The sequence below is a fragment of the Podarcis bocagei genome (assembly GCF_964188305.1).
Source record: "Podarcis bocagei genome assembly, chromosome: 1".
Classification (NCBI taxonomy): Eukaryota; Metazoa; Chordata; class Lepidosauria; order Squamata; family Lacertidae; genus Podarcis; species Podarcis bocagei.
The window spans coordinates 50,093,176-50,118,233 of record NC_138125.1 but is presented as its reverse complement, the minus strand read 5'-3'; the positions used below and the strand labels follow the sequence as shown (position 1 = coordinate 50,118,233).

At 44.8% G+C, this 25,058-nt stretch overlaps 1 protein-coding gene across 19 annotated transcripts in view; it reads left to right on the top strand.

The window, feature by feature from the left end:
- The window catches only part of RAD51B (RAD51 paralog B), a 403,358-nt gene that overhangs the window by 4,925 nt on the left and 373,375 nt on the right, over positions 1 to 25,058 (top strand). For 13 of the 19 annotated variants that reach the window (XM_081212884.1, XR_014012866.1, XR_014012867.1 and 10 more), the window contains 6 exons: positions 5,558 to 5,672; positions 5,874 to 5,987; positions 8,713 to 8,829; positions 14,895 to 15,031; positions 16,147 to 16,266; positions 17,371 to 17,554. In XM_081212884.1, the coding sequence (XP_081069010.1) occupies positions 5,583 to 5,672; positions 5,874 to 5,987; positions 8,713 to 8,829; positions 14,895 to 15,031; positions 16,147 to 16,266; positions 17,371 to 17,554 (762 nt within the window). In that variant the 5' untranslated portion in view covers positions 5,558 to 5,582. The other 6 variants (XM_081212887.1, XM_081212882.1, XM_081212886.1 and 3 more) reach the window with 6 other exon arrangements.

The following is a 25,058-nucleotide window of genomic DNA, read 5'->3' as shown; positions in this document are numbered from 1 at the left end:
GGATAGCAATGACGCAAGGGATTCCATGAGTCTCTCCAGCGAATCAGAGGATTCCCAGAAGGGGGCGCCTGTGGTAAGGGCAAGGGGAGCCCCAGGGGGAAAGTGTCAGGAGCGGGGGGCCAGCAGGGGACCCCAAAGCGGCAGCTGGGAATCAGGGCCAGCCTCCCCACCAGAGCGCAGCGAAGGGGGGGGGGAGGTTCCAGTGTGTCAGAGGGAGCAGCTCCGGCGACAGAGAAAGGGGAGGGATCAGAGCAAGCCGTTCTCCCGGAAGAGGAGGAGGGCAGCGAGGGGAGTAGCATAACTGTCAAAAGGAAGGTCAGAGGTTGGGCGCGCGCGCCAAGTTCAAATGAGGAGGCGCGCGGAAGAACAGGGAGCCCGGAGGAGGAGCCAGGTCCCAAAGCCCGCAGGAGGGGGGAGGAGCAGTCTGGAGATTCCGCTTCAGGAGAATCCAGGAGGGGAGGAACCCCGGCGGGCAGAAAGACCCTGCGGAAAAGGAAAGAGAGAAAAAGGTGGAGCAGCGTTAGCTTATTAAACTGGTGTAGGGGAGGGACCGATTCAGAGGGGACTTCTAACGTCTAAGGCTAAGAGAGGCGGGGCTGCACGCCTCGGTTGTGGAACCAATAATGAACTGCAATAAACATCCTTGTATATAAGAAGAACTTGGCGTTGGTCTTTTGTGAGCTAAGACCTGAGGCAGCCCTGACACTAAGGTTCAGGGATAGGTGAGCAGGAAATTATTTATCTAATTCAGAACAGTTTTACATGGCTGTGCTATAGAAGCGAATTTCCTAATTTGCTCCCTCCCCCTGGATGTCAGGGAGTGTGTCAGGAGCAGGTCAGTAATAATTCACATAGTGTCAGTGAAGTTAACTCTATTTGTTCAAAGAAACAAAACAGCTTGGGAGGCCAGGCCTAGTGAACACAGCAACTTTCTCCAGTAGCTCTTGCCCCAATGAGGCAATTGTGAGGACTACCTTCCCACAGCTCTCTCAGTCTCCTCCTAACTTGGTTCCTTCCCAAGCAATCTGAGGCTCCTTCATCTTGCCCGTCTTTGCTCTGCCCTCTTCATACCTATTTGGGTTCTGGGAGACCAGGGGGAAGGGGAGCTGCCTATTGCAGGAGGTTAAGACATCCTGGCTTCCTCACCAACCTGTCTGCCTCATCTCTGCCTCTTGGCCTCCCTCCTCTCCTGCATCAGCTTCTACCTCTGATTCTGGACTGCTCTCTGCCCTAGCTTCATTCCTGCTCACTAAACCCTGTTACCTCTTCAGCTTTTGGCACCCCTTCCTCCCAGTCTGTTCCTCCTTCTCTCTCTGACCACTCATTGTCATCCCACCATCAACCCCCAAGCTCTGAGCCTTTTTCCCTTGGGGGTTCCCTTGGGGACACCCCTGCTGGTGCCTTCCACCACTGCTCTGCATCCAGCTACTCTATGATACTGGATTTCTAACTAAAGTGGATAGACTATTTGCTAGGCAAAAGTTTCACAAAAATACTTACAATAACTACTTTTTCTTTTGCACAACGGCTAAGTTACTTTGTTGACTGTTTTCCCATCCCCGTAATGTGGATAATGTGCCCTTTAAGTTGTAGAAACACAGCAAAGTCATCTTATTTTAGCTTCCAAATGATGGGATAAGAAGAGATTTAAAATATTCCATCATCTGGTTTGTCCTTTGCTAAGCTAATTATTTTTGATTCCTTCATGGTAATTGGAGTGTTTGATGTCAATGGACTGTGCCACTGGCAAATCTCCCCTTTGTTGTTACTGTTGTTCTTTGCTTTTCTTGGGGAAAATCTGCCCTCAGTGTCCCAGTTTAGCAGGGCAGTACAGGGCAGTACAGTTAGTACTTGTTTTACTACTGTAGAATCTAAGAATCATTAGCCGCAGGGGTCCCATAATATTCAAAAACAAGCAAAATACTGTACTAAATGCTGAAGTTGGAGAATTTAAAACTAAAATGAGTGAGTCATTAAGGCCAGATAGCTTTAACCATAACACTGTGCTTCGTAATTCCTTCATTTTAACATGAACCTTTGTGATTTGTAATGCTCACCTCAAATACAAGACGAACATTTCTACCACACTCCCATTCCCTCAAGCTTCTTATCCAGTTTAGTTTTTAATCTATGCTGGAGAGGAACTCCTCCCCACTGACTTGTCACTCTTCAAGCCTCTTGCCCCCCCCCCCGCCACTTTCCTTGCTGTGGCTCTTGCTGCCATATGTGGGAGACAGAAACCTCTTTCTCCACAACATAAATTTGGTGCTGCTACAGCTGTTGTGCCTCCCCTTTGTAAGCAGGAGTGAAGATGTTTGTTTAGTCGCCTCCTGCCATTGCTGCATGTGATAGCAATAGCGTTAGGTAGGATGGGCAGGTAGGTGGTGCAGGCAGTTGCAAAGTCACAACCACCCCCACTATCTAGTAAGGAGAAGTGCATTATAATCTGTAGGTGTCAAGTCAACACTGTTCCTGGTCTACCAGACGTAGAGGAGAGGTGGGACAGTGTAGAGGCAGGAACAGCAGTCAAGTGAGGCCTGTTGAAAGAGGAATGTCTTGGGCAAGTGCTGTAAAGAAAATAGAGAGGGTGCTGGTCCAATACGCAATGGATGGGAGGAGTTCCAAATGATATGTGCTATCACACTAAAAGCCTGATTCCAGCATCACATGGAATGGACCTCATGAATGATAGGTATATCTACGCGGCAGTAATTCATAGCTTCATTCGTACACGGCACAGTGTGAAGACGGAAACTTTGCTTCCCACAATCAGATCTAACCCTCTAGCGGCCACGGCGAGCAACAACTATTTTATTAGTTTTAAAACATCAGCCCCTTTGGACGAACCCGTTTTGCTCAACTCGGGAGCAATAAGACAGAACTACAGCTCCCAGAAGGCCTTTCGTTAGCGTAGGCCCCGTTGCCAGAAATTACTGGACGAAGCGCCTCAGCCGGAGACCAATCAGAGCTCTAGGTGCTCTTGGGCGGATGTTTCCTCCTCCTCCTGTGGAGAAGTGGGAGACTTTGAAAAGTTTCCAGGTTAGGATTCGGGGCGCGCGGTGGGCGGTGGAGGCGACGGGTTCGGTTTCCCCGCCGCGTTTCTCCTTAGCAGGCGGAGTCAAGAAGTTTCTTGGCTGCCACTTCTCCGCCCAGGGGTGTGTGTGTATGTGGCGGTTGTGTGCATGTTGCGTGTGCGGGGGTCGAAGGTAGTTCCCGCTGCCGTCCCCCTATCCTGGGTATGTGTTGTGCGCGCAATATGCTGGGAGCGTGGAAGGGAAATAGATGGTGCGCGCAGCGTACAGTTGGGAGCTCGTGCTGTTGGAGGGCCTGGCTGCTGCTTTCGCCTGTGCCCGCCGTCGCTTCTCTCAGCAGTGCCTGAGCCGCCAAGCTGGAGCTTTCCCAGAACGTGGACTCCACCCTACAGCCCTATAGGGGGTTCCAGGGCAATCCTATATATGTCGCTTCGGAAGTAAATCCCGCTGCGCGCAGTGAGATCTCGAAGTGTGCATAGGATTGTTTGCTAGAGCGTGTTCTCCCCCTCCACCAGGAATGGGCAGGGCTATCATCTTGTGGCAAGGCTGCTTTTCTCCTCATTTAGCAACGTACCAAGACTTTACTGACTGTTAGTTCTTATGTTTTCCTAGGTCAAAACACAATATTTCCTCAGAGGGAATCTTTTCCTGCCAGCTGGTGTGGTAATTGTAGTAACCTGTGTAGTTCTGACAGATGGCATGTCTGTACATATTTCAAGTGTGCTTATGTGGTATCACTGGCGCTGAACCGTTTCCTCCCCCTTTGGTATTTTGTGACATTAAAAGTTATATCATTCTAAATAAACTTTTAGAGACTGAACACTTGACTGAAACTATTTCAGTATAAAATGTATCAAACCCCAGAAGGAAAACAGTTTTGTCCTCCGAAACTAGCATTCCTGACATTTTGTGAACTTGTTTTTTCCCCCTCTCCCACATTTACCTGGGAGTAAATGTGGAGTAATTAGGGTGGAGAGAGAGAAATGAAAGGTGAAACCTAATGTGTAACCCTGGATGGAATAAAATGAACTAAAGAGAGAAATGCAGGATACAGAGTTGGTTTTGCATTTTTTAAAAAAGACATCATATGAACATGGGTGTGGCCAGGATTTTTGTTAGGGGGGGCAGAACCGAAGAGATTGGCCAGTTAGTTAAGTAGTCCTATTGTTTTACTTGATGGGGGCAGCTGACCTTTTCTGTCCCACTTGGCTATGCCCATGCACATGAAATAAACAACTGATCCCTCAAGATGTCGTGCAGTCACCTGTGATAAAACCATGACCTTTTAAAAACACAACCAACTAGTGTAATATGATAGAATGAAAACACTGACAATTATCACTAGCAGTGAGGGAATGATACTGTGCACATAAGCCTAGGACTTACATTTGTATTATAAGTACTAGACTTGGGTACACAACACCATTCTTTCACTGTTGAGTGACCACAGCCATCCTTGGGCATCTAGTATTAAAGGGAATGGCTTTCATATAGCCTTGATCCCTGGCATATCTCTCTTACAAAAATTAGACATTTTGGGGAGGCTGAGATAAATATGATACAGCTGAAATTATTTTAAGAATAGCTGTGATCAAAGTATTATTTGAAAGCTATGGGCTGTGCTTCCAAGTAAATAAGTTCATGTGAACCTAAAGTAGATTCAGTCCATGATGACCTGGGTTGAGATTTTTCTCACTACTCAAAACGTGTTAATCAGAATAACAGTTCTCTTCCCAGGAACACCAGCCTGCCTTTGAATCACCTCAGGACACTGTCTGCAAAAAGACCTGACCATCCCTCTCAGTCAGTGGGGACTGGTGCCCATTGGGATTGCTAGGCTGGTACCAATAAATTGCTTGTAATAAAAGGGGGAGGGATTGTTAGGCTGGAAGGCAGGGAGGTCAACAGTATGTGAAGCCAAAGCCAATGACAGAGCTAACAAATACTGGTTATGTCCTTGTCCTGCTGAATTTTAGAATGGCAAAACCAAGGGTACCACAACTGAGCCGATTGTATGTAAGAAGACAGGCAGGTGGGAGCTGGCTGAGGGAAGAGTGAGGTTGGTGAGTGGTGCTTCTTTCACCCCAATGGACTATCCTACACTGGTTTTAAGCCCTGTTTCTAAGCATGAAACTTTAAAAACACAAGGACCCTACACTGAGGACAAGTTGGGAGAAAGCTCCTGGTTGAACTTGCTGGCCAGAAAGAGATACTTGTGACTGCTTTGTTTTGAGTGTCATTCCAATGCCATTTGTGTAAGCTGAGGAAAAGTAAAGGGCCACAAAGGTCTCTGGGCATCTTTTGGTTGCATTGTAACTGATTCTAGAGAGGGGCCAGAACTGGATTTATTACTATTCGTGAAAAACAACAGATTAAGTGAGATGGATGTGCTCGTATTCAGAATTATATTGAATAAGAGATGTAATAAATTCAGTAGAATGAAGGCAAAACTCTCTTAGGGAGGATGTGAACACATTGTTCTTGAACACAGTGTTTCAAGTAATCTTGCATTTATTATGACCTAGGATTGTGTTTCTTGTCACAAAATATATGAACATGGCAAGTAAGAAACTGAGAAGAGCAGGGTTGCCACAGGAGCTTTGTAAGAGACTCAGTCGACATCAGATCACTACTTGTCAGGTGAGACAAATTTAATAGAGGCATAAAGTCTTCTGATGTTACGTTAAAGGATACATGGCATGATTAAGACCAATCTGTGAACTCTTGTCATCTTAATTGCAGAAGAAAATAAATGTTTTAGAAATTGCTTTTAAATATGTGAAGTTATTTTAGTTATTTCCACTCTTAATTCTCCCAGATTTTTGTTTGGTAATGTTTCAGGACTTTTTATGTCTTTCACTACTGGAGTTAATGAAAGTGACTGGACAGAGTTACTGGAATGTGCAGAAGCTTCTTCACACAGTCAGCCAAGCCTGTGCTCCCAGAATGCAAACTGTAAGTATCCATTTGCTGATAGCTTGGTGGGTAGGCATGAGACTCTTTAATCTCAGGGTTGTGGGTTCAAGCCCCATACTGGGCAAAAGATTTCTGCATTGCAGGGGTTGGACTAGCTGACCCTCATGGTTCCTTCCAGCTCTACAATATATGATCCCAGGATAGGAATGACTATTATTGCTATTACAGATAGGTAGCCGTGTTGGTCTGCCATAGTCAAAATAAAAAAAATCCTTCCTGTAGCACCTTAAAGACCAACTAAGTTAGTTCTTGGTATAAGCTTTCGTGTGCATGCACACTTCTTCAGATACACTGTTTATTATTGCTATGTGTGTCTCCTGTCTCATCTTTCTACTTGTAGGGGACACTATACTTCAGGTATTAACAATAAATGTGCTTAGCTTTAAAAAGGTTTTCTCCTTATAGAAAGGCTCACAGGAAGGAAGTAACATATGAAGTGAGCCTTGTTCTTGAGAATATTTGTACTAGCAAATGCTTTCTTAGTATATGGCAGAGAAATGGCACAATACATTATTCTCTTGTATGTCAAACAGTTAAACTGCTTCATGTGTTTTGGAAGAGGGATTTACCGTAAATTTCGCTCCATAACACGCAGATTTTTCCTCCTAGAAAGTAAGGGGAAATGTCTGTGCGTGTTATGGAGCGAATGCCTACAGATGGCGGGGGAATCTGCTGCAGTCGTGAGCAGTCCGTGGCTCGCTTTGAAACAGCAAAGCGGGTGTAAGCGGCTCCTGTCAGCTAGCGGAGCCGGGAAGGAGGGAGAGAAGCAGAGCGGGAGTTGGCTGCTTTAAAACAACCCCGTGCTCTCTGTCCCTGCCTGCAGTTTTTTGCTGTCCCATTTTGGATTAGGCACTGTAGGGGCTGTGTGTGTGTGTGTGCTTGAGCTATCGTTCTCCTCCTCCTGCTTCCCCTTCACTCTCCCTGCGCCCCTGCGATGTTAGAATTGACACTCTGTGTGTCTGTGTGTGTGTGAGAGCTGCTTCTCCTCTTGCTTCCCCTTCACTCTCCCGACGTTAGAATCCACACTCTGTGTGTCTCTCTGTGTGTGATTTGCTTCCCATTCACTCTTCCTGCGACTTTAGAATCCACACTGTGTGTCTCTCTGTGTGTGAGGGCTCCTTTTCCTCTTGCTTTCCATTCACTCTCCCAGCGCCCCTGCGACTTTAGAATTGACACTCTGTGTGTCTCTCTGTGTGTGTGAGGGATCGTTCTCCTTCTCTTGCTTCCCATTCACTCCCCCAGCGCCCCTGCGACTTTAGAATTGACACTCTGTGTGTCTCTCTGTGTGTGTGAGGGATCGTTCTCCTTCTCTTGCTTCCCATTCACTCCCCCAGCGCCCCTGCGACTTTAGAATTGACACTCTGTGTGTCTCTCTGTGTGTGTGAGGGATCGTTCTCCTTCTCTTGCTTCCCATTCACTCCCCCAGCGCCCCTGCGACTTTAGAATTGACACTCTGTGTGTCTCTGTGTGTGTGTGAGGGATCGTTCTCCTTCTCTTGCTTCCCATTCACTCCCCCAGCGCCCCTGCGACTTTAGAATTGACACTCTGTGTGTCTGTGTGTGTGTGAGGGATCGTTCTCCTTCTCTTGCTTCCCATTCACTCCCCCAGCGCCCCTGCGACTTCCAGCGCCCTGCAACTTTAGGGCCAGTTCTCTCTCTCTCTCTCTCTGTGTGTGTGTTGACCTCACTGTGCTTGTTGGGGGAGAGTGTTGGTCGCACTTTTTCTTGATTTGTCTCAGAGTGGTTACTATCGTGGTTTCCTTGCTGGGGAGGAGGGAGAGATGCAGAGCCTGCTTGTTCTAAAGGAGCAAAGCCGGAGAGGAGCCTCTCCTGCATTATTAGCAGCACCCTTCTCCACCCCCCCACGTGTGCTCCTTGTCCCTTGAGTGCTTTTCCTTCCCTCCCCACTTAAAACGTGGTTACAAAGCACGGATCCACATGGATCCTCAGGATTTTTGCACTGGGTCACCCCAAATTCACCATCAGATCACATAGCATGTCCATGGCTACAGCCTGCACAAAAAACACACACGCACCCACTGTTTCATGGGGCCGCAATGGGGCAAAGGGTTTTTGGAAAAGAACCTGCTTGCTTTGTACCTGTTGTTCATGTTAAACACTTTATTAGATTTAAAAAATATGTATATAAAAGCTTCACAACTCTGTACAAAAATCTCAATAAGCTGGGAATGTTATATACACACTTACCTGTGAGTAAGCCCCATTGAGTTCAGTTGGACTTAATTCCAAGCAGACAGGTTTAGATTTGTGCAGTAAACCTTGTAATGAACCCAGACTTTTTGGAACCAGTTAGTTTTGTCTTGGTTTGTGGTTTTTACCGTGTGTATGTTTTCCAGCTGTACTTAACCACAAGGATAATATTTTCTCTGAAGTGGTACTTTGCACATTAAATGATGCATATTGTCCCAAAGAGGGGAAAATATTTTAAAGCTTGGCACGATGATACAAGATATAAATTGAAGGCTGTAGCATAAAAATGTTGATAGACACAACAGTCTTTAATATTGTTTTGTGGTGTTTGGTTTGGTCGGAAGATTGAGGGAAATCTCATTAAAGGATGAGAAAGTACATGGCATTTTTTTTTGCCAAGCACTAAGAAATTCTACTTGGAGCAAACAAATACCAGACATTTTTCTTACCAGTTGATCGCAACATCTTTTTCTAATTGATTTTGGTTATTGTAGGTTTATGAAATGAAAATGAAAAGAACCACCAACCCTTCATCAACATTCTTGCCCACAACACTGGGAGATCTGGATAAAATATTGCATGGTGGGATTGCCTGTGGCTCTCTTACAGAGGTAAAAGCTGGCCAATCATGCTGCTTCTTTTTCTGTAATAGAAGAGTTGTTTTATGTTTTACATAAAAAGGGTGACTATTCATTAATAAGTTTAAAATGTGACAAACTGAATCCTTTTGTACATTAATAACTGGTTCTGTATAGTTCCAATTGATCACTAAAAATAATGTGCACTGTAAACTTTCTTGTTAATGGTAATGAACCATTCTAGTCTGTGTTCTAGATCTAGTCTACACAGTTTGCTTGTTCCCACTTTGCTTATCACTTTCTCCAGCAGGAAAACAAGCCATGAAGCACTTGCTTAGTGTTATGAATACATTACACCTTGTGGTTTGCTTAGCTTCAAGCATGCCACTTTCTGAAGCCAAGGTTTGTTCCTGGCTTCCCAACGGTGGCTTGTTTGAGATAAACAAACCACAGAAGCTGGTTCAGACATAATATGAAACCAGCCACTCTGTGGTCTGTTCTCCTGCTGGAGGAAAGGAGCAAAGTGTGAACAGCTGTGCTGTTTGCATCAGCACACATTTCATATACAAACTAATTGGCTTAACCATGGTTTTGTGGTGCATCTGAATGTAACCAGTGTTTCTTTTTTCTGCAGTGGGATCATGTGAATGTTCAGGCTTCCTGAGAGTAGCTTGTAGGCACTTTGTTCCTCCCTGGTCTTTTTTACTCCAGCACTGCACTGACTTGAGCCAGATTTTAGATTAGTTTATCATCTGAATTTGTGCTTGTAGTGAAGCTCTCTCCTCACTAGTCACAAGGTTTAGCCAAGAATGTAAGGAGACAACATAACCATGAGCCTGGGTTTGGATGACATTCTAAGCCAAACCTTAGCTTAACTTTGTGCAACACAGGAGTAAAAAATACTGGGGAGAAGCAAAGTGGCACAGCAGATAAAGCAAACATGATCAGCAGAATGGTAAAAAATGTTCAACTTGGTAGGTCAAATGCTGAAAAAAGAACATCTTAGCAGGTGGCCAAAGGTTGACAAAGAGAGGGCAAGTTGGAGTTTCATAGCCCAGGTTTGCCCGCGGAGAAGGGTGTCTCCCACACCCCACCCAAATTCATGTATTTATTTCCTAAAATGTATATACTGCTTGATTGTAAAAAAGCAAAACAAAACCAACTTCAAAATTTAAGCCTCAAACTCATTTGAACTACTAATCTTTGCATTAAGAATCTTTTAGTGAAAAGTACCATTACAGTGGTACCCCGCAAGACGAATGCCTCGCAAGACGGAAAACCCGCAAGACGAAAGGGTTTTCTGTTTTGGAGGCGCTTCGCAAGACGAATTTCCCTATGGGCTTGCATCGCAAGACGAAAGCCCATAGGGAAATGCTGGCGGTCGGGAGCAAAGACTTTCGCCCACAGCCGGCCTTCAGAAGAGGACCTCTTCTGAAGGCCGGCGGGGGGCAAAAGTCTTTGCTCCCCCCCGCCTGCCTTCTCCCCCCGCCTGCCCCGGGTGATCTTAAAATGCTGGCGGGCGGGAGCGAAGCGTTCGCTGCCGACCCCCAGCATTTTAAAATCTCCAAGGGAGAGCAGAGAAGTCTCTGTCCCGGGGAGATTTTAAAATGCTGGGGGTCGGGAGCGAAGCGTTAGCTGCCGACCCCCAGCATTTTAAAATCTCCCCCTGTCCCGGGAAGGTTTTAAAATGCTGGGGGTCGGCAGCGCTTCGCTCCCGACCCCCAGCATTTTAAAACGCTGTTTCGAAGGGGGGGCGGGGACACCGGCCCCAGCCGCCCCACTTCGGAAAGCTGTTCCGAAGTGGGGCGGGGGGGCGGGGACACCTGCCCCAGCCGCCCCACTTCGGAAAGCTGTTCCGAAGTGGGGCGGGGGGGCGGGGACACCTGCCCCAGCCGCCCCACTTCGGAAAGCTGTTCCGAAGTGGGGCGGGGGGGCGGGGACACCTGCCCCAGCCGCCCCACTTCGGAAAGCTGTTCCGAAGTGGGGAGGGGGGGCGGGGACACCAGCCCCAGCCGCCCCACTTCGGAAAGCTGTTCCGAAGTGGGGAGGGGAGGCGGGGACACCTGCCCCAGCCGCCCCACTTCGGAAAGCTGTTCCGAAGTGGGGCGGGGGGGCGGGGACACCTGCCCCAGCCGCCCCACTTCGGAAAGCTGTTCCGAAGTGGGGCGGGGGGGCGGGGACACCTGCCCCAGCCGCCCCACTTCGGAAAGCTGTTCCGAAGTGGGGCGGGGGGCGGGGACACCTGCCCCAGCCGCCCCACTTCGGAAAGCTGTTCCGAAGTGGGGAGGGGGGGGCGGGGACACCTGCCCCAGCCGCCCCACTTCGGAAAGCTGTTCCGAAGTGGGGCGGGGGGGCGGGGACACCTGCCCCAGCCGCCCCACTTCGGAAAGCTGTTCCGAAGTGGGCAGGGGGGTCGGGGACTACTGCCCCAGCCGCCCCACTTCGGAAAGCTGTTCCGAAGTGGGGAGGGGTTCGGGGACACCTGCCCCAGCCGCCCCACTTCGGAAAGCTGTTCCGAAGTGGGGGGGGCGGGGACACCTGCCCCAGCCGCCCCACTTCGGAAAGCTGTTCCGAAGTGGGGAGGGGGGGCGGGGACACCTGCCCCAGCCGCCCCACTTCGGAAAGCTGTTCCGAAGTGGGGCGGGGGGGCGGGGACACCTGCCCCAGCCGCCCCACTTCGGAAAGCTGTTCCGAAGTGGGGCGGGGGGGCGGGGACACCTGCCCCAGCCGCCCCACTTCGGAAAGCTGTTCCGAAGTGGGGCGGGGGGGCGGGGACACCTGCCCCAGCCGCCCCACTTCGGAAAGCTGTTCCGAAGTGGGGAGGGGGGGCGGGGACACCAGCCCCAGCCGCCCCACTTCGGAAAGCTGTTCCGAAGTGGGGAGGGGAGGCGGGGACACCTGCCCCAGCCGCCCCACTTCGGAAAGCTGTTCCGAAGTGGGGCGGGGGGGCGGGGACACCTGCCCCAGCCGCCCCACTTCGGAAAGCTGTTCCGAAGTGGGGCGGGGGGGCGGGGACACCTGCCCCAGCCGCCCCACTTCGGAAAGCTGTTCCGAAGTGGGGCGGGGGGCGGGGACACCTGCCCCAGCCGCCCCACTTCGGAAAGCTGTTCCGAAGTGGGGAGGGGGGGGCGGGGACACCTGCCCCAGCCGCCCCACTTCGGAAAGCTGTTCCGAAGTGGGGCGGGGGGGCGGGGACACCTGCCCCAGCCGCCCCACTTCGGAAAGCTGTTCCGAAGTGGGCAGGGGGGTCGGGGACTACTGCCCCAGCCGCCCCACTTCGGAAAGCTGTTCCGAAGTGGGGAGGGGTTCGGGGACACCTGCCCCAGCCGCCCCACTTCGGAAAGCTGTTCCGAAGTGGGGGGGCGGGGACACCTGCCCCAGCCGCCCCACTTCGGAAAGCTGTTCCGAAGTGGGGAGGGGGGGCGGGGACACCTGCCCCAGCCGCCCCACTTCGGAAAGCTGTTCCGAAGTGGGGAGGGGGGGCGGGGACACCTGCCCCAGCCGCCCCACTTCGGAAAGCTGTTCCGAAGTGGGGCGGGGGGGGCGGGGACACCTGCCCCAGCCGCCCCACTTCGGAAAGCTGTTCTGAAGTGGGGCGGGGCGCGGGAACACCTTCTGAAGGCGGGCAGGGGGCGAAAGTCTTTGTCCCCCCTGCCTGCCTTCCCAGGGGCTTTTAAATCGCCCCGGACAGCGGAGAAGTCCTTGCAGAACGAATTAATTTCGTCTTCCGAGGCACCACTGTATAAAGTTTCTAAAATAAATTGCAGGGGAAAGTGCAAAAGCATCCTATAGATTGTCTGTTTCACTGTGTGTAGTGATAATTGTCAGTAGAGACATGGGGTTTTCCTACCTTTTCCTACATGAAAAGTGTAGCAAATGAAGAGCCCCTCTCATTCCAGTCCTACACTGTTCTTCATCTTTAGATAGTTAACAAGAGAGTGTTAAAATAACTCCACAGGTTAAGTCTCTTTTGCAAAGCTTTCCTGTTCACCTGACAGGAAGAAGCTCTTTTGAACTTATCAACCTGATAAAAATGTACTTATTTTTCTAGTTCAGAATTTTGACATGGCCATTTGTGAGATACTTCATACAATAATGGATAGAAGATATGCTCTTTTGTAATATCCATTAGCAGTTTTGGTCACCCTGGAAAATTCAGTGAAGACGAGCTAACACTGCCAAATGTTTCCCATGTTTTAGAATAATCAACTTGAAGAATACATGGGGGGGATGTCAGAATGCAGAAACTATTTGAGGAATTGCTTTGTGAACAAAACATAAAAGTTATGCTTGTATTTATCTTGCATCAAACTCCAGACAGTGTTCCCATTGTGTAATTAAGCTTTTTTATGTGGATGCTTGTGTGATAATCATGCACAGCAACAATTTGAAAGCCGATGTAGTATAGTGGTTAGAGTGTCATACTAAGACCTAGGAGACCAGAGTTTTCGCTTGACCATGAAGCTCACTGGCTGACTTTTGGCTGGTCACTGTCCCTCAGCCTAACCTACCTCACAGGACTTTTGTGAGGATTAAATGAGGATGGGAAGAACCATGGATGCCACCTTGAGCTCTTTGGAGAAAATGGTGGGATATAAATGCATTAAATAATAATATAAAGAAGGAAGCATATGGCAGTATGTCACTGCTATGTACTACTTCTTCGTTATGAAGCTGAGATTGCAGATGAGCACCCCTAAAGTGCAATACTCCATCTTGATCAAATGTAGCTTCAGTTTAGCTTATTTTCTTCTCGGACTGTTTATGTTAAACTTGGAACGACAGCTAATGCATAGCCTGCACTTTTACCTCAAAGGAATAGTGTTTTATTCCCTACTTTTTGTGGTTACGCTTTTTAAGCTAAATCTTTCTGAAAAAGTTGACCTGTCTTTCTTCTTACATTATCCAACAATGATGGTGGTTGGAAAGTTGGAACTCAGCTACATGAGCCATGTAAAGTAAAGGTTTAAGTGATATCCTCTGCTGCCAGATCTTGTGCTTGTTTTCTAAGAGCCAGGAAACTCTGTTGGCACAGGACCTTTTTTTCCAAACCACTAGTGCGGTTTAAACTGGAAACTGAATTGTAAGTAACTCTTTGCGGTCAGTCAACTCATGTTCTGCAAATAACATACCATTAACTGAAAAAGAAAAGTGTCTCTTTCCAAAGAGGAAAATTTGAATGCTGTTATCATAGTGAGGTCTCTATTACATGGGCGGACACCTGATTTCAAATTAAAATTGGAATAAGATGAACTATGAATTCTCAACAGGTTTGGGAATTACATTGTTCTAAAGAGTCAGCATATTACTGCTTGGTGGATTCATTCCCTCAGCAGATTCAAAATTTATGGGTACAGTGAGCCAAAGGTAAATATTTTTGAGCCCTGCTGACCTTGGTGGGACAAAGTTAAGTTTTACTCAACTTGCCCATTGGAATCAATTTGATTTGGATGCTGTAATCCTATATGTGCTTAACCTGAATTTAATAGGTCTTAACTTCTGAGCAGCCATGTATAGGATTACTCTATAAGATTGCTTACCTTTGGCAGGACTGTGCCCAGTGTACCAGTTCTTAGACTTCACCCCCCACCCCGGTATATAAAGCAAATATACTACTTCATGGAATAATAAATACTCCTGATTTAGGTGTGTCCGAATGACTTGCGATTGCACACACGTGTACGGCAGCGAACCTGGAAATAGTCCCAAAGCATCACAAAAGGGGTGAGGCGGGTGTGAAGAGGGTTTGTGTGCTCTATACTGACACGTATGGGAGTCTGGAGTGAAACCCCCATGCAGAATGAGGATTGCCCATATACACAAAAGCAATATTAAAAAGCTACAAAAAATCTCACAGAATAATATATAATTTTGTTATCCTGCCACAGGTTTGCTTGTTTTTCCACTAAAGTGTGTGTTTGGATTAGAAGTTGAACCTTTAAGGTTCAGCTTATCATTGCCATCAGTTTGAGATATACCGTGAAATGTTAAGTTACATGAGTCGCAAGTGAATAGTGTGCCGTTGGCCAAAATAAAAATCAACAAAGGTTTTGTCTTTTTTGTATGATGCTGCTTCATACGTGTTCTTTTGTTATTAGATAACTGGTCCATCAGGTTGTGGCAAGACTCAGTTTTGTATTATGATGAGCTTGCTGGCGACGTTTCCCACCAGCTTGGGAGGATTGGATGGGGCAGTTATATATATTGATACAGAATCTGCATTCAGTGCTGAAAGGTAAGTTTACACACACACACATATACACACATACATACAGTTATACTTCGGGTTGAAGTCGCTTCAGGTTAAGCCTTTTCGGGTTGCGCTCCGTGGCGACCTGGAAGTAACGGAGCGCGTTACTTCCGGGTTTCGCCGCTCGCGCATGAGCAGACGCTCAAAATGACATCATGTGTGGAAGCAGCGAATCACGACTGCGCAGACACAGATTGCGTTCGCTTCAGGATGCAAATGGGGCTCCGGAACGAATCCTGTTCGCATCCAGCGGTACCATTGTATAGAGAGAGATCTTTATGCCGTTTTTCATATGTCAACGCATATTGCAAGGGTGCAATCTGAAACCCCTGTATTGTCAAATCTGTCATCCGCATCCAGCCTTTGCAAGATCTAAACATATACAGAGTCCAGATCCTGTATGGCTCTGGAAGGTGGAAGAGGGCATAGCAGCTTGTAAGCCTGAGGTGCCCTGTTGTATCTGCTCTGGCAAGTCACATATGGTGCCAGATCTTTGAGGCCTCACATGCTTAAAGTCTTCTGGAACTTGACTGTCTCTGCTATTGCAGTAAGGGGAGACCTGTTGTCAAATCTGAAAAGTGCAGTGTGTGGCTGTAAACTTAGGCCTGTTGAAGTTTATTTTGACACCTTCAGGGGCATCTGAAGTGTTCTCATTTGAAGAATTGTTGCTGCCATATGTTTACTGCTTTTCCATGTTGTTTTTTCATTTCCTTTATTATGTATTTGAGCTAACATGACACTCTGTAGGAGTTGACTTTAGACTTTGTTACAAAATCAGTTAATTTGAGCTCTCTTTATTCAGAGAGCATTTATGGAATGCAACGAAGTAGAAAATCTGCCTCCATTGAAAATCAGTGTCATAACCTCAAATAGTGTAATGAAGCTGGATCGCAAATTCTATTCACCTTTTAAGAGACTTAGTTGGTTGTGTATGTATGTTTTCTCTTCATTTTCAGAAATTCTGAGAATGAACTTGAAAGTTTGCAAAACATTCTTGAATTCAGATGCACATCCTCTGTGCCAGATGGGCGTGGTATAAATAAATAATAAAATTATTGTTATTATTAACGTCAGTGACATGTCTTTTGGGTTCCTAACAGGCTTCTTGAGATGGCACGGCACCGTTTTCCTGATTATTTTACCACAGAAGAAAAGCTGGTTTTAATTGCCAGCAGAATTCATCTTTATCGGGAATTCACCTGTCACAGTGTGTTGAAAAGGTAGGACTTCTTTCTGGGGTCCAGCAGTGTATTAGATGTGTAAAAAACATTCTACACAGAATATATAATGGTTGGACAGAATGATAACATGCCTTAAGGCTTAGCATTACAGTATTTTACTATGTTTTTCCTGTCTGAAACACATTGACACTTGCTGACTCTAAAGGAAACTATTTTTGTACCTTGTTCTTTACTGTTCTAAGTGTTTCAGTGTGCTGTGTGTACAATAAACAAAGGAAGTGAGGCTTTTATATGTTAGGATTGCGTTTTTTTAGGTAGCTATGTTTTTGTTTAACTAGAGATATCAGGGATTGAACCTATAACCTTCTGCCTGCAAAACTTGTACCTGCCCTTTTACAGAGGGTTAGACCAAAATATGAAATGGAAAATGTCGATCCACAGTCAGTGATAGAAAGCAGATTCTGTGCAAAATTGCACTGAGTGTTTAGAAAGCCTTGCTTATAACCAATGGGCTTCTCTGTTCTATTAGAACTATTCATGTACAGAAAACTCTTGATATCTTGGTAGCAGTATATGTTTGCACTTGTAACATTTGACCCCTGCAAAGCAATTGCCTGTGAACAATCTTTTTATAAGATTATTATTTTGAAAGAAGAGCTATTACAAATATTATTGCAAATCAATTTGTTTTCCTTCTGCTTATTCTTTTTAGCTTATATTTTAAGATATATTAATGGTTTATGGACTATTTTAATGAAGTATACCAAAACACACAGACAATGTTGCCTTGCCCAACATGTTTAAATGTATGCTTTAAAGTGTGAAAGCAACACACGTGTTCAAAACACATGCATCGTGGAAGTACACTGGTAATTATAAATGAATTGAAATTGACTGGTGAATGTTCATGAGTGTAGAACAAGGTTTGCTTGATTAAATGAGAAATTATCCTGCAAGATATGTGCATGTTCACAGGTATAGCTCTCAACCTTGTTGGCATACAGGATTCAATAAGTGAGTTTAAAGGGAAAGATCAGGTCTCTGTACCAACTTTGCCACTTGCATGTCTCATGGCACCTAACACACTTACTCTAAATCCTGGTATAGTATCATTGCTAAATGAATGCTACAATTTGTTTTCAGGATTGAATCTTTGGAAGAAGAAATTATTTCAAAGAATGCCAAACTAGTAGTAATTGACTCTGTTGCTTCTGTAGTCAGAAAAGAGTTTGATACAAAACTTCAAGGCAACCTGCAGCAAAGGAGCAACTTGCTGAGTAGGGAGGCATCAATACTGAAGTACTTGGCTGAAGAATTTTCAATACCAGTAAGTTTCTCTCCCTTTTTACTTTGTGCACATATGCATATGTATTCAAGTGCAAAGTTGTTAGTAGTTTGGATGGCGGGCACAAGAGATGGGTTGCCCATCTCTTCTGCGTGGATTTATATCATGAGGATATTGCGGCATGCTTCATCATCAGGCATTTGGCTGAGCATCATCAGGCATCATCAGGCATTTGCTGTTGTCTCCCTCAAGGACTGAAATTTGTGTGTGTTGAATTTTCATTGACTAAGCAGTGAGATATTTTGAACTTGGCAAATGTGGACTGAGGTTGTATTGCATCATAATAAAATGGAAAATGTTTCACAATATGACCACTTTATTAGACTTACATTTTATCTAGAGTTACTAGATACTTTGGGGTTGGAAATTTGAACATTGCTTTTAATGAAATATAGTGTGTCCATCTTTAGTCATTTGGCATATGTTTAGTGGTTCTGGTCCTTCAGCTGATATGCTTAGCACTTTACTAATTATAAATTTACTAATTATTTTAATACATAATAAATATGCTACCTTTTTGGGCAGGGACGCGGGTGGCGCTGTGGGTAAAACCTCAGTGCCTAGGACTTGCTGATCATAAGGTCGGCAGTTCGAATCCCCGCGGCGGGGTGAGCTCCCGTCGTTCGGTCCCAGCTCCTGCCTACCTAGCAGTTCGAAAGCACCCCTAAGTGCAAATAAATAAATAGGTACCGCTTTATAGCGGGAAGGTAAATGACGTTTCCATGTGCGGCACTGGTGCTGGCTCGCCAGTTGCAGCTTCGTCACGCTGGCCACGTGACCCGGAAGTGTCTTCGGATGGCGCCGGCTCCCGGCCTCTTGAGCGAGATGAGTGCGCAACCCTAGAGTCGGTCACGACTGGCCCGTACGGGCAGGGGTACCTTTACCTTTAGGGGTGGCTACTTGGAGAAAATTAAAAAAATATATACAATTAATTGATTAAAGACCCAACACTGGCTGTACATGAAGGCCTGGACACTGCAGCAGAAGGCAAACAAGGATCTCCATAAATCAGATGTACAAAGTCTGATGTGGCAAGAGAAAAAACTCTCCTTCTCTTGTTCCAATTATCCATGGTTTGGGGCCTCTATGGATCATCTTAATTAATGTAATTGGGCAGAAGGTGAATTTTTGGAACAAAACATTCTATTCAGTGAAGAAAAAGAAAACTGAACTTTAAATGTAACACCACCATAGGAAGAAACTGGAATGTACTCAACTTGAAAATGATAACACTCCATCTGACAAATTGATCTGGGGGACAGGCACGTGTCAGAATATTTGAGGGAGATGTAGGGAACCTCCTGGCAGTCTTAGCATTATTGACTGTGTTTGATTTGTTGAGTTAAAGTGATATGCGGTGAGGTTCAGCTGTGTCCTGTCGGTGGAAGCCCTGTGCAAAGACTTTCACTTGTGCAGTGTGGCCTTCCCCCCGCCTCCTCCACCCTGTGTGCCCCCCTATATTGACTCTGGGGGGTTGGAAGAATCCCCAGGATAGTGTGTGGTGGGGAGAAGAGTTGGGATTGTTCTGCCTGGCAAGCCAAAATGCTTGCACTGACAGAATTATCAGAAAAGCACAATGGTGGATTCCTCCCTTGGGGATATATCCAACAAAGTTGCCCTGTTCACACAAGGGCTTGTGCAGTGGAACTTCTCCCACCCCTCTTCCTGAGTGCCCCCTGCTCTCTGTTCTGGGGCGTTTAGGGAGTATCCAGAACAGATTTGGGTGGGTGGGTGAGAACTGGAAGACTTTGTCATATAAAGAGTAGCACTTCTGCCCCACCGCCATGTGTGCGTATAAGAGGGTCAAAAAATGGTCCAACATTCTAATGCTGAAAGTAGTTTGGCCCTGTAAACTGTCTGGAAATGGGATCACATTGGGAATATTTGTAAGTTGCCCTGAGCTCCTTAGAGGAAGAGCAGGGCCAAATATAAAAATTCAAAATCTTAGGTAGCTTTTGAGCAGAGTTAATTAAATCTGTGTCAAAAGCAATATTTTGCTTTTAGACAAGTTTTTCCTTAAGAACAATTTTAGAGAAGAATAATCCCCAGGAAGCCTAGTGTGATAGAATTTTTAAGCATTCTGTAAGTGTAGGAAGCATACTGTATTGAGTAATTTAAGGGAAAAAATGTGTTGGAGAGATGTGATCCATCTGTGAACTCTTCTGCCTCTGACTGCTCTGGTTCTTGTAGCTTTTGCCTCAGTCAATCATACATTAGATTTAGGAAGAAAAGTTCCTGTGAAACATGGTAGGGGTTGATTTTATTTTTTGAAACCGGCTATAAAACTTGTCAGGTGTCTTGAAATACTAAAACATTAATCCATGCCTTTAAAATTGTGTGCAAAGGTAATGGCCCAGACCATCTTACTCAATGATACACGTTTAAAAAGGAGCCAGGAAAATGGTTTTTGAAAAAGTGACTTTAACGACATTTCTGTTTGCATTTAGAGCAAATATGATGCATTCTTGGCAAAGTGGAAAGTTACATAATGTGTATGGAAGTTCTTAATACCTCTGTCTTTTAGTTATTTCATTTCAGTTGATTAACATTGTAAATTTGAGCTATAGAAAGCAATCCAGAGATGTTGCACTTTGCCCTTCCTTAAGAACATAGAGACAGAATGCTAAGAAGACTGAAGCTTTTAATGTTTTCCAGAGATGCTGAATGAATGGAAAAGTTAAGCATTGATGCTTACTTTATTAATGTATCCTTTTGATATTGTAACCCTGTATATACTACAAACAGCCGGTTTAAAAGAAGGTTTGAATCACTGTTTAAATTCATAAAACAGCAGAGGAAAAGTATAGTAGTTTTGTGTTTGGTGTCTGTACTCCATTTAGATTGATTAAATATGTTGCCTTGAACACTTGAACGAAAATGTAGTCAGATTTTTTAAAAAAAGAATTAAATTACAGCCGTACCTCTATTTACGAACGCAATCCATTTTGAGGTGCCGTTTGGGCCCCCCAAAGTCCTTAAGTAGAGTGCCACTACTGCGTGTGCGCGAAGCGCAATAAAGCACTTCTGTGCGTGTGCGCAGATCACTTCTGCGTGTGTGTGCGTGGCAAACCCGGAAGTAAACACTTCTGGGTTTGCCGCGTTCGTAACTTACTTTTAAACTTCCACAAAATTTGTGGAGGGCTTTTAAATATTTTTTTTAATTTCTGAATTGCTTTTTATGTTTGTCTTAATGGCGAACTTAAAAACCTTTTCTAGCTTTTTTTGGCTGCTTTATGAGGTGTTATTCAACTAAGCTTTACTCAAGGTAGACTTACTGAAACTAATGAACATGACTAAGTTGGGATAATTAATTTAAATTCATAGTGGATTTAACAGAAGTGAAGGCTAGGAAAATCTGTTTACACCCTTCCATGTGCAACTGTCTTTTAAGGTAGGCCAGTCTTGCTTCATAGCTATCTAGTATGCTGCCACCACCCTCCCTTTTAGGGCATCATCTCAACTCAAGACATGGGTGGTTTCTGGGAGCCCAAGGCAATTACATATGAAGAGGCCTGGAGACAGTGCATTCTGTGCTTCTTGGCCAAATCCCTCTCCTCTTCACGGGGAAACAGAGCTGGTATCCAGCTGCTATCCCACCCTAGAGATCAGAGCAGCTTGCTTGCTTTCCTGTCAGACTCCGCTTATTCACACAAGAAGTATGTGCCCAGGGTCTAAGCCTGTGGGAGATTACACTAACCCTTAGAGTCTAGCATCAACACAACCTCAGACCTCAACAGCCAAATTATATAAAGTTGATTAAGAGTAACTAAGGAAGAAGAGGACCATGGGAATAAAGCAGACTTCAGAAAATAAAAAGAACATATCGGTTCAGGTCTGTTTGCCTTGCTACTTACAAACAGGGTTTTGGTCTCCCCATGAGAGAAAAAAAAGTTCGCTGGTAAATTGTAGTAAATTGCCATGTAGAGTTTGATTAACTCCTGCCCTCTTATTCAGGAAGTGGCTTTTATCCCTCCCTTTACCCTTGTAGCAGGGTGAAATGTCCTCCAGCCTATCTAAATAACAGTATTTCATTGTGTAAAAATTCTCTTTTATTTATAGTGGTTAAAATTATTATTTTGCAACACAACATTTACTTTGAAAACTGTTATGGTTTAAATGAATTTATAACTAGTTTCAGTTTTGCTGACATCTGTCTGCTTTCAAGCCGAGTGTTTCAAGAATGCGCATTTTTGCAGTTTTATGGTCTTGACACAATGTTCCGTTTGGAAGAGTCATGCTCATAAAAAAATAATGCTGTTGAGAAAAAGAAATGAAAAAGCTGGTGCAATATTTCCTGTTTCAGTGCCACAGAAAAGTGTAGAAAGGGAGGTAATACAGTAATACTGGATTGCAATTTAAAGTAATACAGTGGCAGGACAGGCCGTGGTCTCTAAAGGAGAGGTTGGGGCTTTCAAAGCACTTATGTTTACACATGGTTTGACTGCCCTCTGGTTTAGAGCTTTTGGACAGGTGTTGTCAGTGCCATCACGTTTAAACAATTGTATCTGCTTATACCACTAATGATTGTTTATGATATTGACAGTTTTATTGTAATCTTATTGTAAATAATCTGGGGGCCTGAACAATTTCAATCCTCCTAAAAAAAAAGGTCAACAACTTTGGTCGGCCCCATGGCCCTTCACTTCATCAAATCTGGCTCTCTTTGAAAAAAGTTTGGACACCACTGTGCTAGACAATATGTTTGTTTGTTTGTGTGTGTGATTGTTTCCTGGGATTGTCACCTTAAGATGGAATAACAGTGCGCTCTTATATGTTGAGTTCAGTGGAGTCCCAGGTAAGTGTGCATAAGTCAGCTCCCACTTTTTCCAAGTCATGTTTTAAGATCTGGATTGTTTCCCTTGTAAATTACAAACATCTAGCGGGTAACAAAAGGTTCTTTTTAACATTAAAAAATCACAATAGTTGGAAAATTTACTTGATCACTCCTAGTTCATACTTGCTACTGCTGCATTCTAATTTTATACTACCTCTGTTATTTTCTTGTTTGGCTGTAAAGCAGGGCTGAGGAACCTTTCTAAGCTTGGGGGCTTCATTTCCTTCTGGCAGCTTTCCAAATATAATTCTCTGGGATAGGATTGGAACCACTGTAAAGCAGTGCCTCCCATACCGATCCCACTAAGTCGTTTCATAAGGATACCATGGTCAAGGGGATCAGAAGCTCCTGAAAGATCAAGTAAACACAACAGGGTTGCACTCTGCCAGGCACCAGGAGCATTTTGCACCTGGCTATTGGCCACTTGCGACCAAGTGAAGATGCCTGGGTGCTAGGATGACGTCTGACGTCTCACCATCTGGAGGTGCATGCCTGGGGATCCTTGGATCGTGACTGTTTTCACACAACAGCAACACATCCTGTAGATTTCTGTCCATTATATTTTATCTTCACAGTGAGATTGAATTTCAGGAACCAAAAAAATTGTATTGAAAAATGAGACTTGCAAGCTGTTTGCCCCCAAAATGTCAACTAGGCATTCTGTTTTGGCAAGTGGTTTAAGGGGCCATTGGGCATGTAGCTTATATACCTGATTGACCAGGGCCAACTCAGTCTCATAACCAGGCCTGAACTCAGGTTGAAAAGAGTAAAGATAACCTCCTTCATCCCAGAGTACCTGCAATTGTTTTGCTGCAAACCTCTCAATCAGTTTCCCTAAAAAGGATGTATTTGTGACTGGGCAATAGTTTCCACAAACCAATGGATCTAGGCTGGGCTTTTTCAGGAGTGGCTGGATCACTGCCTTGTTCAGGATGGCCAAGAACACTTTCTCCTTCAAGGATACATTGACCATATCCTTGATCCACTTGGTCATCTCAGCAAGCTTAAATAAGCCAAGATGGGCACATATAAGATAAATGTACAATAAAACTCTGGCAGGGGGAGACATTCTGACTATGGTATTTACACAAATCTAATGCGCCATCAAATCTAATGCACACCTCAATATTCAAAACCTTGAAACCAAAAAAGTATTTGCTGGAGAATATAAATGTGCCATCAAATCTAATGCGCACCCTAATTTTTGCAATGTAATTTGGCCAAAAATGGTGTGCATTACATTTGAGTAAATACGGTAATAATGGGAAACGGTCACTTTCTGTTCTATCGAGCACCTCAAAAGATTTCACCGAGTGGAAAATAGATGGCGATGCATCTTAAATTCTGTAAAAATAAGTTCCACATTCAAAAATGAGGTCAAAAATTGGCATTTTAGACAGACCTCCAGAAAGTCTGTTTTGCTTTAACTCTAATAAACTGCTGGTGGGTTTTCTTTCATTGCTATGTGTAACTTTCTCCCACTTGAGACTCTGGTTAATATTTTGGGTAGTAGAAAAATAAGACAGATGGGAGGTTGTGCTGAAGGAAACCTCAGCCAGTCTGCAATTTAATTAGGACCAAATGAAAATGCTCAGAAATGCAACAGTTCTTGTTTGAAATGTTGATATCTGAGTTTTTAGTAACAGGAAAGATTTTCTTTGATCAATTTTCTGGTATTTTGCTGATATTTTTGAATGTGTCCATTTTGCTGAGTTACACTGCCCATCAAATATATGAATGAGCTACACCATGTCTTTCTTTTTTTTTTTTATAGTGATGTTTGCCTCCCACCTTCCTGCATCTCAAATTTCTCATATGACCTTTAGGGCCCAAGGATGCAAAGCAGGGCTGGCTTGAGGACTTCATTGAGAGTTGACTGAAGCCACTTATGGCCACATGTCAGTTATGGACATGGCTAAAGTGGCCAATGCACACTTGCATCATGTGTGCACACACACTCTCAAGAAGGCAGGCAGCCAGGAATGTGTGCACACAGACATGCACACTCTTCCACATATTTTTGTCAATGAGCAAGGAACCAAGTGGAGGCTTTCTTGGTTATGGTGTCCTGGTAGTGGAATTCTCTCTTCAGGGACGCTTGCCTAGTGCCAAGTCTGATACCTTTATAGAATCAAATAAAGACTGTTCATTCGCCCAGGCCTTTTAGTGTGCTCTAAGTTACTTTTTCTTGATTTGTACTTAATTCTATTTTATTTCTCATTGCATTCATTATATTATATCTCCTTGTTTCATTGTTCTATATTGTGATCACCTATAAGCAATACCCTAGATTTGTTTTACTGTGTGTTTTACTTGATTTTTAGTTTTTCTTTTCTTTTTATTGCTCTGTTTTTAATGTGTGTTTGTGGATTAATAGTTTATAATTTTATTTAAACTGCATTGGGAGGCCTCCACTCTAAAACACAATAAATCTAAATCACCTTGTCTTTGAAGCATGCTTCCAAAATCTGAAAGTATAAACCTTTGCCAGGGCACTTTTCTGCATGCAAGTGTTTTTATTTTATAAGTGATTGGCTGGTTGATCATGGAATGGCATGAATCAAAGCTGACTCTGCCTTTGTTAGTTGTGAACTGTAAATGATAGTATTTTGGGCCAGAAAATATCTGGCACAGGCAGATAGTCATCAGCTG